The sequence below is a fragment of the Erinaceus europaeus genome, chromosome 14 (assembly GCF_950295315.1).
Source record: "Erinaceus europaeus chromosome 14, mEriEur2.1, whole genome shotgun sequence".
NCBI classification, from domain to species: Eukaryota; Metazoa; Chordata; class Mammalia; order Eulipotyphla; family Erinaceidae; genus Erinaceus; species Erinaceus europaeus.
The window spans coordinates 26,152,333-26,169,188 of record NC_080175.1 but is presented as its reverse complement, the minus strand read 5'-3'; the positions used below and the strand labels follow the sequence as shown (position 1 = coordinate 26,169,188).

Here is a 16,856-nt window from a genome sequence, read left to right as displayed (position 1 = left end):
CCCTTTTGTTGCCCTTTTTTTTTGTTATTGTAGTTACAATTGTTGTTATTAATGTCATTGTTGTTGGATAGGACAGAGAGAAATGGAGAGAGGAGGGGAAGACAGAGAGGGGGAGAGAAAGACACCTGCAGACCTGCTTCACCGCCTGTGAAGCGACTCCCCTGCAGGAGGGGAGCTGGGGATTCAAACCGGGATCGTTAAGCTGGTCCTTGAGCTTTGTGCCATATGCGCTTGACCTGCTGCGCTACCACCCGACTCCCTCCCCTTCTCTTTCTTTAAAGATTGATTTATTAATGAGAGAGAGTAAAGGAGAGAACCAGAACATACTCTGGTATATGCAATGCCAAGAATTGAACATGGGACCTCATGCCCACAAGTCTGATGCTTTATCTACTGTGCCACCTTCCAGGCCTCTGTCTTACTTTCACTCTCTAGGGGAAAAAAAAAAATCCAGTGGGAGCAGAAAAATTTTACTGGTATGGAGCCCCAGCAATAACTCTGGTGACAGAAACAAATAACAAAAATTTATTTATTTTTATATGAGACATACAGACTAGCCCACCACTCAGCTCTGGTGGGACTCTTGAGTGGTTCTGAAAGATAGTAAGGCATTCCTCCTTTGTCTCACTGTCACTGTGATAAATGTGACCCCAGAGATAGTAACTATCATTCTGGGCCACTTTGGGGTAGGGAGAGAGGGCAAACTAGGCTTCCGGTGACAAAACAGATTTCAGGAAGAGAATGTGCAGCAGATGAGTGCAGAGGAGTGTTGGATTCCAGGAAGAACACCCATCCTCACAACTTTGGGGAGTTTCCTTTGGGACCACTCACAATGCTGAATGTGGAAGCCGCCAGCCCAGTCTGAGGATTAGACCTTTGTGGGCAGATTTGAATGGAGACAGAATCTCGTCCTCAGCATAGTCAAATATTTATCCTTAGCGAACTAAGTTGGTGCTTGTCAACAGCTTAGAGGACCAAGGTAAGTGAATGAGGAAGATCTGCAGTAGTGTAGTCTGAATCACATAGAAAGGAACATTCTAGAGTCCCAAAATGTGGAACTTGTAATTCCAAGCACCCACAGGAAATTTTAACTGACTTGGCCAAGGAGCTGTCAGGAAGGGAAGGGAGGGCAGGCTAGTGTTCTGGCTTCTTACAGACTATACTGTCTTTCCCTCAGGGCTTATAGCCTGGGAGATATCTCTGACTCTGGGCTTTAGAAGCAGTGGGGAGAGAACTTGAATTTGGTTTTCAGAACAACCTTTTTTTTGTTTTTTTGGGTTTTTTTGAGGTCATTGAACTAAAAAACATTTGTTTTTATTCCTTTCAGATTTACAGGGACAGACGGACCTAGTGGTTTTGGTTTTGAGTTGACATTTCGTCTGAAGAGAGAAACAGGGGAGTCTGCCCCCCCCACGTGGCCTGCAGAGCTGATGCAGGGCTTGGCCAGATATGTGTTCCAGTCAGGTAAGGGCCTCAGAAGTTGACTGGCATAGGTCCTTTTGCCATGAGCCTGGTTGGCATTGAAAGCATGCAGGTACATTTTGATGTCTATGGAGTGTCCTTTCTGGGAGTACTACACCCCATTTGTGCCACAAGGGTGGCATCCTTTCCTGGCTGCAAAACTCCCTGAAGCACAGAAGAGAAAGATATCACGAAAAGTCACCTTGCCATGGAACTGACTTGCTCTTTATCTATTTGCCCCATCTCCCGTGACTAGCATGGTTATTGGTCTTCACTCCAGTGGCCAAGCCAGCTCTTTTTCTGGTTCCACAAACCTTGTCTAAGGCTTGGGTTACCAGTATAGAGTGGGGCAGAGAGAGAAAATTACCAGAATCTTTTCGTTTACAGTGTGAAAGAGAGCTGGAATCAAGGCACAGTTAGAAAAACTGTTTGATTTGGATGCTCTCCAGGGGTTGTTCTGTGATGCTGGCGCCCCTCTAGAGATTGCTGGTGTGCTCAAATGCTGCAAACTATTAGCAGCTTTGGCCTCAAATTCATGGCTCAGTCTGTGTACAATTCTCTAGCGGGATGAGATATTGGAGTGAAATGGACTGTGCTTTATGGAAGGTCGGGTATCATCTGAATGTTTCTGTGTGGGTAGTTGATCAGAAACATTTCTCATATGAGTTCAAATGTTATTGTCTGGCAAGTACCTTTCAAGTAAAGGCCAAAACACTTTGATCAACTCTTAAGTACAGTGACCCTTCCCCACACACACACACCCCAAGCCTAGAGTAGGTTATAAATTGGGTGCAATAGGTGCTCTAGGTTGAACTCTTTTGCCCTCATTCCAGACCCTAGAAGTCAGTTGTTGGCAGGATAGCTGTCATGTAACAGAATTGACCCTCCATTGCCATCTACCATTGTGTGTCTGTGGGATAGTTCCCACTTGGAGATCACAATGAATCTTCTCTAAGTATGGTTCCCAAACCTGGATGCTAATGAGATTCCTTGGGGAGTTAATAGAAACAATAAACTGGGAGGGTTAGGGCAGAGAAAGTGAAAGATAGACCTGTAGCACAGCTTCACTGTTAGTGAAGCTTCCCCCTGCAGGTGGCTACTGGGGAGCTTGAACCCGAATCCTTCTGCATTGTAATATGTGGTGTAAGCTCTAGCAGGTGCACCACTGCCCAGCTTCCCGAGTCTTTTTTTTTTTTTTTAAAGAACTTATTTACTTATTCATGAGAAAGATAGGCAGAGAGAAAGAATCAGACATCACTCTGGTACATGTGCTGCCAGGGATTGAACTCAAGACCTCATGGCTGAGAATCCAATGCTTTATCCACTGTGCCACCTCCTGGACCACCAGCTTTCTGAGTCTTAACTAGCTTTCCAAAGGGATTCTTTTTTTTTTTTTTTAATTTTTTTGTTTTGTTTTGTTTTAAATATTTATTTTATTTATTTATTCCCTTTTGTTGCCCTTGTTGTTTTATTGTTGTAGTTATTATTATTGTTGTCGTTGTTGGATAGGACAGAGAGGAGGGGAAGACAGAGAGGAGAAGAGAAAGATAGACACCTGCAGACCTGCTTCACCGCCTGTGAAGTGACTCCCCTGCAGGTGGGGAGCTGGGGTTCGAACCAGGATCCTTATGCCGGTCCTTGTGCTTTGCACCACCTGCGCTTAACCCACTGCACTACAGCCCGACTCCCCCAAAGGGATTCTAAGACAACTGGTCTGGGTATGGTATTTGAATTCTAAAGGACTGTTGACCAGATGAAATGGATATTCACAGAGGCAAGAGAAGCAGAATGCTTGAGGAGCTGGTCCCTGTGGTTTTGCAGAGTGTTTTTAATTTGTGCCAGAACCTACTGTCTTCACCTTTTTTTTCCCTCAATTTAAAAAAGGAGACATTAACAAAACCATAGGATAAGAGGGGCACAACTCCACACAATTCCCACCACCAGATCTCCGTATCTATCCCCTCCCCTGATAACTTTCCTATTCTTTAACCCTCTGGGAGTATGGACCCAAGGTCATTGTGGGATGCAGAAGGTGGAAGGTCTGGCTTCTGTAATTGCTTCCCCGCTGATGTTTTCACCTTTTGTGTCTCCCTGCTACTCTCTTCATGGGATGCCTGAAGCTGACACTGATAGAGAATAGTCTTTGGAAAAATAGACTTGTTATGTGAAATTTTTTTAATAGTTTAAAAAATTTTTTAAAATTTATTATTATCTTTATTTATTGGATAGAGACAGCCAGAAGTCAAGAGGGAGGGGGTGATAGAGAGGAAGAGAGATAGAGAGACACCTACAGCCCTGCTTCACCACTTGTAAACTTTTCCCCCTACATGTGGGGACCGGAGGCTCAAACCCAGGTCCTTGCGTATTGTAATACATGCGCTCAACTAGGTGCACCACCACCCGGCCCCGTTATGTGATATTTATTTATTATTTATTCCTTTTTGTTGCCCTTGTTGTTTTATTGTTGTAGTTATGATTGATGTTATTGTTGTTGGATAGGACAGAGAGAAATGGAGAGAAGAGGGGAAGACAGAGAGGGGGGGAGAAAGATAGACACCTGCAGACCTGCTTCACTGCCTGTGAAACGACTCCCCTGCAGGTGGGGAGCCGGGGGCTCGAACTGGGATCCTTATGCTGGTCCTTGCGCTTTACACCACCTGTGCTTAACCCGCTGCGCTACTGCCTGACTCCCCATTATGTGAAATTTTAATCATTATAGGAAAAGCTCTAAAGATGAGGCAACCTCTTGCATGTATAGACAGGTAGCTAGCTCCCTACCCTCTGCTTAAGCCTGTACTTTCATATGTTTGGTTCCACTTATGTATCTGTTCAGGTGGATGGAGATCAAAGAAATGTAAAAACAAGTGTTATGAATCACTTGCAGGTGTAGTCAAGCAGATGAACTCTGAAATACTTCTAATGTCAAAACTCTGATATAATGATTTGAGTGAGTGGGAAAGGAGGATTTGATTTGTAAGGGCCCACCTCACCTTCACAGTAAACATCACTAATGTGATCATTGATTCAGGAAGGTTATTCGATTTCCTTTTTATATATTTATTACTATTTTTTATTTTTTAGATAGGCAGAAATTGAGGGAAGGGAGAGGGACAGAGAGACACAGTACTACTTCACCACTTGTGAAGTTTTCCCCTTACACATCGTAACGTGCATTCAACCAGGTGTGTCACTGCCTGAACCCCAGATTACTAGATTCTAAAACTATTGGATAAAAAGATGGCTGGGAGGTGGGGGTAGATAGCATAATGATTATGCAAAGAGACTCTCATGCTTTATATTCTCATGCTTTAGTTATATTCTCATATTTTAGTTATATTCCAAAGGACCTGTGGCTATACTAGTGGTTTTTTTTTTTGTTTTGTTTTGTTTTTTCCTGAGCCTGAAATCTGATATGTAGGTGGATCCTAATTATTGTCTGGGGAGATGATGTCATGGCTGGCAGAAGGACCAGAAAGCTGGATCAGGGAAGAGAGTAGCTCCCAAATATGGGAAAGGTGTTGACTGTAAACCCCATTGATTTGATGTGATCTGGGGCCCATATTCAGCTTAGGAGCCTGTGTGACCATGTCTGCATCCCTGTAGATCTGAGCTCACATTCTGTGGTCGTAAGTAGTAATGTTCCAAGCTGCCCCAATATCAGGACCCATCTTCCTCAGGTGTAGCATAGAGTATATTGTCCAGCCTCCCTTCAGAGGATAGAACTTTCTCTACCATTGTTGATCCAAGTTGAGGGCAAGGTCCTATGGGGGCCCACAAAGGGGTCTATTGTGTTGTTCCTGATAGAGATGACCAGTAACAATGGAGAGAGAGATTTATTCGAGGTCTAGGCCCATCATGTCTGTTTGGGAATCTCAGGACTCCCCGATTAGGGCCCCAGCTGATGGGGTGGCCTGATAGTGACTAAAGAGTCATCATTAAAGTATGCCAGTCTCTTGCCCTTACTCAGCTTTTGCAGTCCTTGCTTTGATGAGGTTAGCTTTGGAGTGAGTGAGAGAACTGTCATAGGAAGTAGGTGAGGAGGGTATCTAAGTCTGAGTAGACACTATATTTCATTATGAACTTGATATTGACTCACTGTAGACTATTGTGTACTTTTGCTTTCAGGTAGGTATATATTTTGCCCTAATTTATGGATACATGTGAACATACGCTCTATCTCATGGGACCTGGTCTATATCTAGGTTTTGGGACTTTATTAGGAAGTGAACCTCCTGGAATGGAATTAGAGAATCCTATGAAAGGAAAGGTTGACATTCCATGCCTGACATCTCTGGACACAGTCTGAAGTGAAGCATGCTGAGGTGGTACTCGTTGCATCAATTAAGTTGGGATTGGCAGATGCAGTATCATTTGGTATGATTTGAGAGAAGCATGCAGGAAAGTGAGCCCCACCCTAGAGGTTCTGGGACTGGGGAAAATATAGGCTCTATAGAGGAGGCGGGAGGTTCCTGCTGTCTTAGGATTTAAGAAGACTAAATAAATAGATAGTTATTGGTATAATCACATTATTGGGCAATTGAATTAACTTTGAAATATCCCTTTGTTAGGATTTGCTGTATCATACACAAGGTCACCATAATTTATGTCCTTTGACATTATTTGTATATAGCCGTGCCACTGGCTGGTTGCTTCTGTTCTCCCTGGTCTAGGCTTTTAAGAGAGTCAACATATCAAAGACTCAGCCTATGTATTAAAAAGACTCAGTCTGTGATTTAAAAAGTTTGAGACATTCAATCAATTTTCCCCTCATATTAATTAGTGATTTATATGACTACAAATTGATAGAAGTGTACATAAACACCATTCCCACCACCAAAAGACTGTGTCTCATCCCCCCCCCCCCCCCCCCGTGAAGCTGCACATCCACCCTCAACCCGGGGTTTTTACTTTCATGCCCTAGTCCAAATTTTTTTTTTTTCTTTTACCAGAACACTGGTCAGCTCTGGCTTATGGTGATACGGAGGAGTGAACCTCAGAGCCTCAGACAGAGTCTATTTTTGTAGCCATTATGCTATCTCGCCCACCCAATCCTTACTTTTATAACACTCATTTTGGGTGAATGCTTATAAAAATATAGACTGTACTGGATAATGCTTTTGTACTATTATATAGTGTACTTGCTTTTAGGAGATAAAGGCTGAAGTATTTAAAATAAATGACATGATGCTTGAAACTTATTGTTCAATTTGAAAAATAAACTAACTATGGGGGAATAGAAAGACGAGAAAACAAATATGACAAAATGCTGGTAATTGTTGATCTAGATAAAGATTGTGAGTATTCATTGTACAGTCTTAACTTTTCTGTGGGATTAAAATTGTTCAAAATAAAAGGTTGTGACTGTTTCTTTGACTGGTGTGTGTCCCAATCCCTTCTGCGCTAGTAGTCCTCTTTATCCTATTTCTAGTGTGAACACTTGCAGGTTGCTTAAGACATGTTTCAGCAGTGGCAGATGACTATTCTTTTTTCTTTTCCCTTTCTTTCCTTCTTTCTTTTTTACTATTGTAAAAGTATAATACTTGATTTCCTGTAATAGTTGTATTGCTTCAGTGATGTCCCAAATCTATCTTTTTTATTATTAAAAGGGTTTTTTTAAAAAAAAACTCTTTTATGTTTATTTATTTTCCCTTTTGTTGCCATTGTTGTTTTCATTGTTGTTGTAGTTATTGTTGTCATCGTTAGATAGGACAGAGAGAGGAGGGGAAGACAGAGAGGGAGAGAGAAAGATAGACACCTGCAGACCTGCCCCACTGCTTGTGAAGTGACTACATTGTAGGTGGAGAGCCGGGGGCTCAAACCAGGATCCTTATGCTGGTCTTTGTGCTTTGCGCTACCTGCGCTTATCCTGCTGTGCTATGGCCCAACTCCCTCCCAAATCTATCTATCTCTCTTTTTTTTTTGCCTCCAGGGTTATTGCTGGGGCTCAGTGCCTGCACCACGAACCCACTGCTCCTGGTGGTCATCCCCCTCCTTTTTTTTTTTTTTTTTTTTTTTGTTACTCTGGTTGTTTTACCATTGTTGTGGTTATTATTATCATTGTTATTGATGTCATTGTTGTTGGATAGGACAGAGAGAAATGGAGGAGGGGAAGACAGAGGGGGAGAGAAAGACAGACACCTGCAGACCTGCTTCACTGCTGTGAAATGACTCCCCTGCAGGTGGGGACCCAGGGGCTCGAACCAGGATCCTTATGCCAGTCCTTGCGATTTGTGCCACATGCGTTTAACCCACTGCGCTACCGCCCGACCCCCCAAAATCTATCTTAACTCTTTTTAACATGGCAAAGAATAATGATAAATTATTTAATGAATAAATTACGAAAACTACATGGTAACTAATTTAAGGTGGCTGTAGTTATGGACCTAGGTGATGAGAAGGACATTTATTTATTAAAGATGTATTTATTAATAAGAAAACATCGCTCTAACACATGCAATGCCAGGGATTGAGCTCAAGATCTCATGTTTGAGAGTCTAATGCTTTACCCACTATGCTACCTCCCAGGTCATAAGAACGAAAACACATAGTAGTATGTTTTTTTATGTGCCAGAAACAATGTTAACAGATAATAGTAAACACCTAAGAAGTACTATGTTTTATCAGCATTGTAGTTACAGAAAGCAAGACATTACAGAGAGCTGAAATAATATAGTTAAGATCACACAACTAGGGGCTAAGGAGGTGACTCAGCAGTGGGGCACCTACATGAATGAGGTATATGCATGTGGCCCTGGGTTCGATCCATAGAGCTACATGAGAGCAATTAAGATGACACACGTAGAACTCCACGAATGATGAAGCAATACTTTGTAGATTTTTCTCTTTCTCTCTGTCTCATAAAAAGCAATTATGGCCCAGCGATTCAGTGGCAGAGTGTATGTATGCATATAAGACTTCTAGTTCAAACTTTGACACAAAGAAGTGAAAAAAAGGGGGAGGTTGGGTCCTGGTGATGTCCCACCTGATTGAGCACACACATTACAGTGCACAAAGACCCAGGCTCAAGCCTCCAGTCCCCACCTGCAAGGGGGGAGCTTCATCAGTGGTGAAGCAGTGCTGCAGGTCAGTGCCATTCTAGATGGAGCAAGGCCCATGCAGGTTAGTAAAATGATAACACAATGTATGAAGTTACTAAAAGGATGAATGAGTTAATACTGCAAAGCACACAGAACAGTGTCAACATTGGAGAGGTAGCAATATACAAAAAGACTTATTATGCCTGAAACTCTGAGGTCCCAGGTTCAATCCTCACCACTGCCATAATTTAGAACTGAGCAGTGCTTTGGTTAAAAAAACAAAACAAAAACAGTAAAGCATCTCTGTCCTTTATTTTTTCTTTCTCTCTTCATATTGCTCCCAGTCTACACACCTCTGAAGTGTGTGTTTTCCTTTTTTCTCTATCTGTGCTTTGTCTCAATAAATACCAGTCTCCCCGGGGAAAAACAAAACAAAACTAGTGCCTGACTGGGCCAGGAGGTGGCACATTGGATAAAGCACTGGATTTTCAAGCACGAGGCCCAGAGTTCAATCCCTGGCAGCACAGGCACCAGAGTGATACCTGCTTCTATCTCTACTTTTATCTTTATGAATTAAAAAAAAAAAAATCTTTAAAAAAAATAGTACCTGGGGGAGTTGGGCGGTAGCACAGCTGGTTAAGTGAAGCGCAAGGACCGGCTTAAGGATCCCAGTTTGAGCCCCTGGTTACCCACCTGCTCCCCACCTGCAGGGGAGTCGCTTCACAGGTGGTAAAGCAGGTCTGCGGGTGTCTTACTCTTCCCCCTCTCTATCTTCCCCTCCTCTCTCCATTTCTCTCTGTCCTGTCCAACAACAATTATAATAACAATACTACTAGCAACAATAATGATAATAGCAATGATAAACAACAAGGGCAACAAAAGGGGAAAAAATAGCTTCCAGGAGCAGTGGATTCAGGGGACAGGCACCGTGCTCCAGCGATAACCCTGGAGGCAAAAAAAAAAAAAAAGAGTGCCTGATACATAGTAATAAACATATAAATCTTATGTGCAGTTATTAATATTTGAACTTTAAAATATATGGATTAAGGAGGTGGGTACCGTGCCCTTTTTTTCTTTAAAACAAACAACAATAACAAACTTGAATTTTTCTTTCTTCTTCTGCAGAAATAGTAAAACCCCAATTAACAAGACCCTGTTAGGAAAGAAATGCCTTGTTTGTCCCTCAGTGAAATAACTGATGTGGCTGACGTGATCCCCTTGGTGCCGCTATTTTTCTCCCACATGGGAAAGTCAGTAATGATGATATAGGTCTTGGGAGTGGTACAGAGAGTAGGGTGCTCAACTTGGGAGCATGTGGTCCCAACTTCAGTCCCTAGCATCCCACATGCCATAGTTATGTTCTGGTCCCCCCCCATACACACACTGTATTGTGTTAATAAATAAGTGAAATATTTTTAAAAGAGTAATCCAGATAAAGTTACTGTGTTTTGTACATCACATAATACAACAAAAAAATAATTCATTTCCAATGTGACTCCTTAACATATGTAATTGATTTTATATATAATATACTCAATTAATATATGTAATTAAGTTTTTAATGTTTTTTTAATATTTATTTATTCCCTTTTGTTGCCCTTGTTTTATTGTTGTAGTTATTGTTGTTATGAATATCATCGTTGTTGGAAGGATAGAATAGAGAGAAATGGAGAGAGGGGGAGAGAAGATAGACACCTGCAGACCTGCTTCACCACTTGTGAAGCGATTCCCCTGCAGGTGGGGAGCCGGGGATTCGAATTGGGATCCTTACACTAGTCCTTGAGCTTTTTGCCACCTGTGCTTAACCTGCTGCACTACCACCCGACTACCAAGTTTTTAACATATTTTAATACTTACTTATTTATTGGGTACAGAGAGTGAAACCGGGGTAGAAGGGGGAGTTAAGGAGAGAGAAAGACACCTGTAGTACTGTTTCACTGTTTATAAAGCTTCCTACTGGCTGAGCGGGAACGCAATGCAATTCTCCTTTATTGATCAGGTACAACACCTTTTATATATCTTTTTAACTGGAAGTGGCAAATGGGGGAGGAATGGCTAGGAGAGGGAGTGGAGCGAGAAAAGAGCACGGACATAGAAAGCTTCCATAGCAGCTGTTCGAAGGTCTCAGGCAAAACAATGATTATGTAGATAGACCACAGCATTAAGCAGTTTAGGAGGCCTGACGGAATGACCAATATCCTACAGCAAGTGGGGACCAGGAGCTTGAACCTGGGCCCTTGGGATGATAACTCAACTGAGTGCTCCACCACTGGGTCCCTGTAATTCTGTTTTGCACAAATCACCACTGTTCTTGATGCAGTAGGCCCATGTTAGTGGGATCTTTTTTTATAAGAGAAAGACACTTTATATTGTGACTAATTCACCCTTATCATAACTGTTTTGTAAGTTTGGCTTCCAGCCTGTCAGGCTTTCTCAGAGTAGGCAAGCTGTCCTGTAAAGACCCTCCCTTCCTGCATGTGAGCATTGCTCTGTCCATGTGGTGACTATAAGAGTAACAGAAGGACTGAAGGACATGTGCTTTATGCTTGATGGCTACCAAGATAGACCACAACATGTGACTTGCACTGGAATTTTGCTTGATGGTCTCGCCACATCTTGCTGTCTACCTTGAGCTTGGTGACCTGTGTAGAGTGCCACCCCCATCTGTGGATGAGAACGTGCCAACCAGTGTTAGAAGTGGAATGAATGCTTGGATCTACATCTCCAGATCTGTTAGCGCCCACAGCTTTACTGACATCATGACCTGGAAACAGCATCCAGGCCATGTTGGCAAAGGTCAGAGGAGCTGGCATAGGGATACATGTGCCCCCAACTCTAGCGTGGGGCTGTGTGAGACTGCCTCTGAAGTCTGCTCTGAGGAAGGACTCTGACACATCCTGAAAGTGAGACCCGTCTGGCTGCTTTGTGGAGGTGGAAACAGGAGAGGCCTGGGAAAGAAGAGTTTCTAGAGAAGGTAAAGGATTCAAGGTGGCCTTGGGTTTTTTGGTCAAGGCACTTATAACTGTAGGAAAATAGAAACCCTGCTCAGACTACCTTTGACAATAACAGACTTTACTGGCTCAGGTAACTGGGATAGCCAGAGTTTCCAGCGTGTGTGTATGTGTGTGTGTGTGTGTGTGTCTATCTTGTATTATAGACTGGTCCTCCCCATGTTCCAGGAAAGCTGAGCACATTCAGTCAGATTCACTCAGTCTAGTGTCTCAGAGGGCAGAAGGCTTTAACTTCCAGCATCCGGCCATCAGTTCTGAGGAAGGGCTCAGATTAGTTCTGCCTGGGGCATGTGACCACTGTCATTGGTGGTGCTTTAGATTGGAGTCCTGGAATTTGTATTTAAAATTCTTTCTCTCCTTTTTTTTTTTTTTAAGGCTTTTTTGTTTACTTTTTAGCAAGGGAAGGAAAGAGAAAGAACCAGACATTCTGGTACATATGCTGCTGGGGATCGAACTCAGGACCCCGTGCTTGAGAGTCCAGTGCTTTATCCACTGTGCCACCTCCTGGACCACTCTCTCCTTTTTATCTTTAAGTTTTAGAAAGTAATTTATTTATTAGAGACAGAGAGAAATTGACGGGGACGGGGGGTAGAAAGGGAGAGAAAAAGAGAAATAACTGTAGCACTGTTTCACCACTCATGAAGCTTCCCACCTGCAGGTGGGGCCCAGGCCCTTGCACACTGTAATGTGTGCACTCTATGAGGTGTGCTGTCACCCAGCCCCAGTTTTCCCCCTCTTGACTTCTAGCCATATGGGGTGGAGAGAGTGAAGCCCTCTAACACAAAGGGTAACTGCTGACAGAAAAGGGATTGCAAGCAGGACTAGGGACATCAGCATTCATGATGTGCACTCCTGTTTGGAAGTCTGATCACTGGAGAATGCATAGTTGGAGCGGTCTACTTCCTTTCTGTCTCCTTGTATTTGTTGGATGATTTTGACTAACAGTAATAGAAAACCCTGACTAGAATGGCTTAACAATGACACATTTATCTGACACAGTGAGTCAAGTGAAGGTGGGACAGTTTCAGAGTTGTCAGCTGTTCAGCAATGTTGTTAAAGACCCGAGTTCTGGAAGTCGGGCGGTAGTGTAGCGGGTTAAGTACACGTGGCACAAAGCGCAAGGACAGGAGTAAGGATCCGGGTTGGAGCCCCAGGCTCCCCACCTGCAGGGGAGTCGCTTCACAAGCAGTGAAGCAGGTCTGCAGGTGTCTGTCTTTCTCTCCCCCTCTCTGTCTTCCCCTCCCCTCTCCATTTCTCTCTGTCCTATCCAACAATGAAGACAGACAACAATAATAACTACAACAATAAAACAATAATGGCAACAAAAAGAGAATAAATAAATAAATAAATAAATAATATTTTAAAAAATACCCAAGTTCTTTCTGACTTTCTCCTCTGCCTTCCTTCACACTTTGGCTTGACCTTTAAGACATGGTTCCTCATCAACAAAGATGGCTTCCGTGATCCCAAGCATCTGAGAACCACACTTCACAGGCTTTATAAGCAGTTATCCCTGGAGCTCAGTGCCTGCATGATGAATGGTGGTCATTTTTTTTTCTTTATTTGATTGGACAGAGAAATTGAGGTGGGGAGATGGAGAAGGAGAAAGACAGACACCTGTACTTGAAAGACAGTACTTGCTTCACTGCTTGTGAAGTTTCTCCCTTGCAGTTGGGGAGCATGGGCCCAAACCTGAGTCCTTGCGCATGGTAACATGTGTGCTTAGCCGAGTGTGCCATTGCCCAGCGCCTTATTCTGTGTCATTATTTAGTCTTATTTTATTTTGCTGAGTTGGGGCCTTGAGCATGTTCACTACTCCCTGGTCTACTTTTTTTTTTTTTTAATCTATTTTTTATTTAGGTAGAGAAACGAGATACTGGAGACCCAGAGTATCCCGTACCGCCTTGGCACTCCCATTTGGTTCTGAGACTTGAAGCTGGGCTGCACACATGGCAAGGAGACACCCTGGCCCTGCCCAGTGAGATATATCTTCATCCCTCCCCTCTGTGTGCTTTTTCTGTCTTTCTTTCTCACTCTTTTTTTTTATATTTATTTATTCCCTTTTGTTGCCCTTGTTTTATTGTTATAGTTGTTGTTGTTGATGTTGTTGTTGCTGGATAGGACAGAGAGAAATGGAGAGAGGAGTGGAAGACAAAGAGGGGGAGAGAAAGATAGACACCTGCAGACCTGCTTCACTGCCTGTGAAGTGACTCCCCTGCAGGTGGGGAGTGGGGGCTCGAACCGGGATCCTTCAGCTGGTCCTTGTGCTTTGCGCCAACTGCGCTTAACCTGCTGCGCTACTGCCTGACTCCACTCTTTTTTTTTTTTTGGTGGGGAAGAGGGGCTACTAGGACTTTACTGGGTTTTATATCTGCCTTCTTCTACCACTACTAGTGGAGTTGTTTATTTTTCTTTGTTCTGTTTTTCTTTTCCAGATGGGAAAGAGAAAGGCAGAGTGAAAAAGAGAGATACTACAGTACTACCCAGCACTCATGAAATTTGTTGCCATGGTGTGCCCATATGGCAGATAGTACCACAAGCCTAGGTGCTCAAGCATGAGAAAGTGTGCACTCTACCCAGTGAGCTATTTCCTGGCCACTCTTTGTGTCTCTTTTAAAGACCAAGAAGACCTCCACAGAAGTGCTCTCGCTGATTTTTCCCTTGCCACATAATGGCTAGAGTTATGTCAGGAAAATGAGACAATCCGGTTGGTATATTAATCAGTGTCCATCTGTGAGGACTGGGCATACACTGTCTCCCTGATCATGGCCAGGGAAAGGCACAGGAACAAAATTGGGGTTCTTTTTCAGATGAAGGGGGTGGGCTGGGAAGAATGCTTAATGGCTGTGCAAAAAGACTTTCATGCCTGAGGCACCGAAGGTTCCAGGTTCAATCCCAGCACCACCATAAGCCAGAGCTGAGAAGTACTCTGGTTAAAAAAAAAAGTTAAGAGTCAAGTGGAGGGATACTACCAGGTACTCAAAACAACACCTGCATTAACACACACACACACACACACACACACACACACACACACACACACACACACACACACACACACACACCAGTCCTATTTGCAGCCAGAGGAACTTTGCACATTGATGACAACCCTGGGCCTGTTCCGAAGTCAATGTGGAGAGAGAAGTCCAGTGGTACATGCTGCACCAAACCTGGAGACAAATCCAACCTCTGGCACAAATCATGTTGGAAGTTCTGCTGTAACTACATCAGCAGTTTCATCGGTAAATGTTGGAATTCCTTTCCTTCCTACTTTGCAGCCAATTTCTCTTACTCCCTTTTCATTTTACGATCAACTCATTCTTTCTTCTTAGATTGCCAGTGACTGCTTTGCTGCCCCTCTCCCCTCCCTCCACCCCCACCCCCCACCCCCCCACCCCCCCACCTCCCCACCCCCCCACCCCCCACCCCCGCTCTGGGTTTCATTAGATAGAAACCCTCCCAGCAGGGCTTGATTTCTGAGTTGGGCCTTAGAATTCTGCCGAGGAAACTGTCTGCTCTCAGTTCTGACATTGGTAGGCCTTAACCACAAATTCCAAGGCAATTTCACTTGAGGTTTTTTTTTTTTTTTTTTTGCCGGGGTGGGGGTGGGGGTAGGGGGACATGGTCCTCCAAGCCTTGTAACTGACACTGGAAATTCTAGTGCCTTCATTTGCTGCTGTTTAATGACAACCTTATGACAAGTGCTGAGTCGGCTCACTGTGCAGTTCAGCCCCAAGCAGGAAGGCTGGGATGCTGAGCACACTCAGCCCCCGGAGCTCAGGACTGACTGAGCTCTGTGGCACTGGCACATCAGCCCGAGCACAATTGGTTTTATTTCTCTCACATTTCCTTTCCTTTCCTCCTTTATCGAAGCAAACTGTGCTCATTATAAAAACAGAAACGGGTCTGGGAGGTAGTGCAGTGGATAAAGCATTGGACTTTTAACCATGAGGTCCTGAGTTCAATCCCTGGCAACACATGTCCCAAAGTGATGTCTGGTTCTCCTATTTTTCTCATTAGTAAATAAATAAAATCTTGTGGTCCGGGAGGTGGCGCAATGATAAAGCTTTGGACTCTGAAGCATGAAGTCCTGAGTTCGATCCCCGGCAGCACATGTGCCAGAGTGATGTCTGATTCTTTCTCTCTCTTCCTATCTTTATCACTAATAAATAAATTTTAAAAAATAAATAAATAAATAAATAAAATCTTTAGAAAATTAATACAAAAAATAAAAATAAAGACAGAATGGGGATAGATAGCATAATGGTTATGCAAAGAGATTCTCATGCCAGAGGCTCCAAAGTCCCAGGTTCAATCCCTCATACTACCATAAGCCAGAGCTGAGCAGTGCTCTGGTAAACAAAATAAAATAAATAAAATGTATTTAAAAGAAAGATGGGGGAGTCGGGCTGTAGCGCAGCGGGTTAAGCGCAGGTGGCGCAAAGCACAAGGACCAGCTGAAGGATCCCGGTTTGAACCCCGGGTCCCCACCTGCAGGGGAGTCGCTTCACAGGCGGTGAAGCAGGTCTGCAGGTATCTATCTTTCTCTCCTCCTCTCTGTCTTCCCCTCCTCTCTCCATTTCTCTCTGTCCTATCCAACAATGACAACAATAATAACTACAACAATATAACAAGGGCAACAAAAGGGAATAAATAAATAAAAAATATATATATATATTTTTTTTTTTTTAAAAGAAAGATGGACTTCAGGAGTGGTGGATTCATGGTGCAGATACCAAACTCCAGCGATGGCCCTGGAAGCAAAAAAAAGGGACTCTCGTACCTGAGGCTCCAAAATGCAAGGTTCAATCCCCTGCACCACCACCATAAGCCAGAGCTGAGCAGTGCTCTGGTAAAAAAAAAATAAAAATAAAAATAAAAAGACAGAAACATGGAATTGTATGACACAGAAAGTTAGAATCAACTATGCTTTTCATACTATTCACTCCCATTTAAAAAAAATATCTTCCCTTTTAAAATATTTTATTTATTTGTTCATTAACTGGACAGTGACAGAGAAAAACTGAGTAGGAGATAGGGAGAGAGAATGAGAAACACCTGCAGCACTGCTTCACCACTTGTGAAATTTATGCCCTACAGGTGGGAACCAGGGGCTTGAACCCAGGTCCTTGTTTATGGTACATGTGTGCTCACCGGAATCAACTACCACCTGGCTCTCTTGCCTTTTTTTTTTTTTTTTTCTGCCTCTTTTTCTTAATGTTTCATGGAATAAATGCAGGGCTTCTATGTGTGCTGCACTGCAGAGCTACCCCAGCTCAGATTTTCTGTTATGTAGTGTTCATTTTATGAGAAGGGAGGGGAGGGGAGGGGAGAGAAGGGGAGGGAC

At 43.4% G+C, this 16,856-nt stretch overlaps 1 protein-coding gene across 2 annotated transcripts in view; it reads left to right on the top strand.

Moving 5' to 3' along the window:
* Positions 1 to 16,856, top strand: part of SUFU (SUFU negative regulator of hedgehog signaling) — a 154,395-nt gene that overhangs the window by 46,029 nt on the left and 91,510 nt on the right. For both annotated transcript variants that reach the window (XM_007530743.3, XM_016191522.2), the window contains exon 3: positions 1,328 to 1,464. In XM_007530743.3, the coding sequence (XP_007530805.1) occupies positions 1,328 to 1,464 (137 nt within the window). The remainder of the gene's footprint in view (positions 1 to 1,327; positions 1,465 to 16,856) is intronic.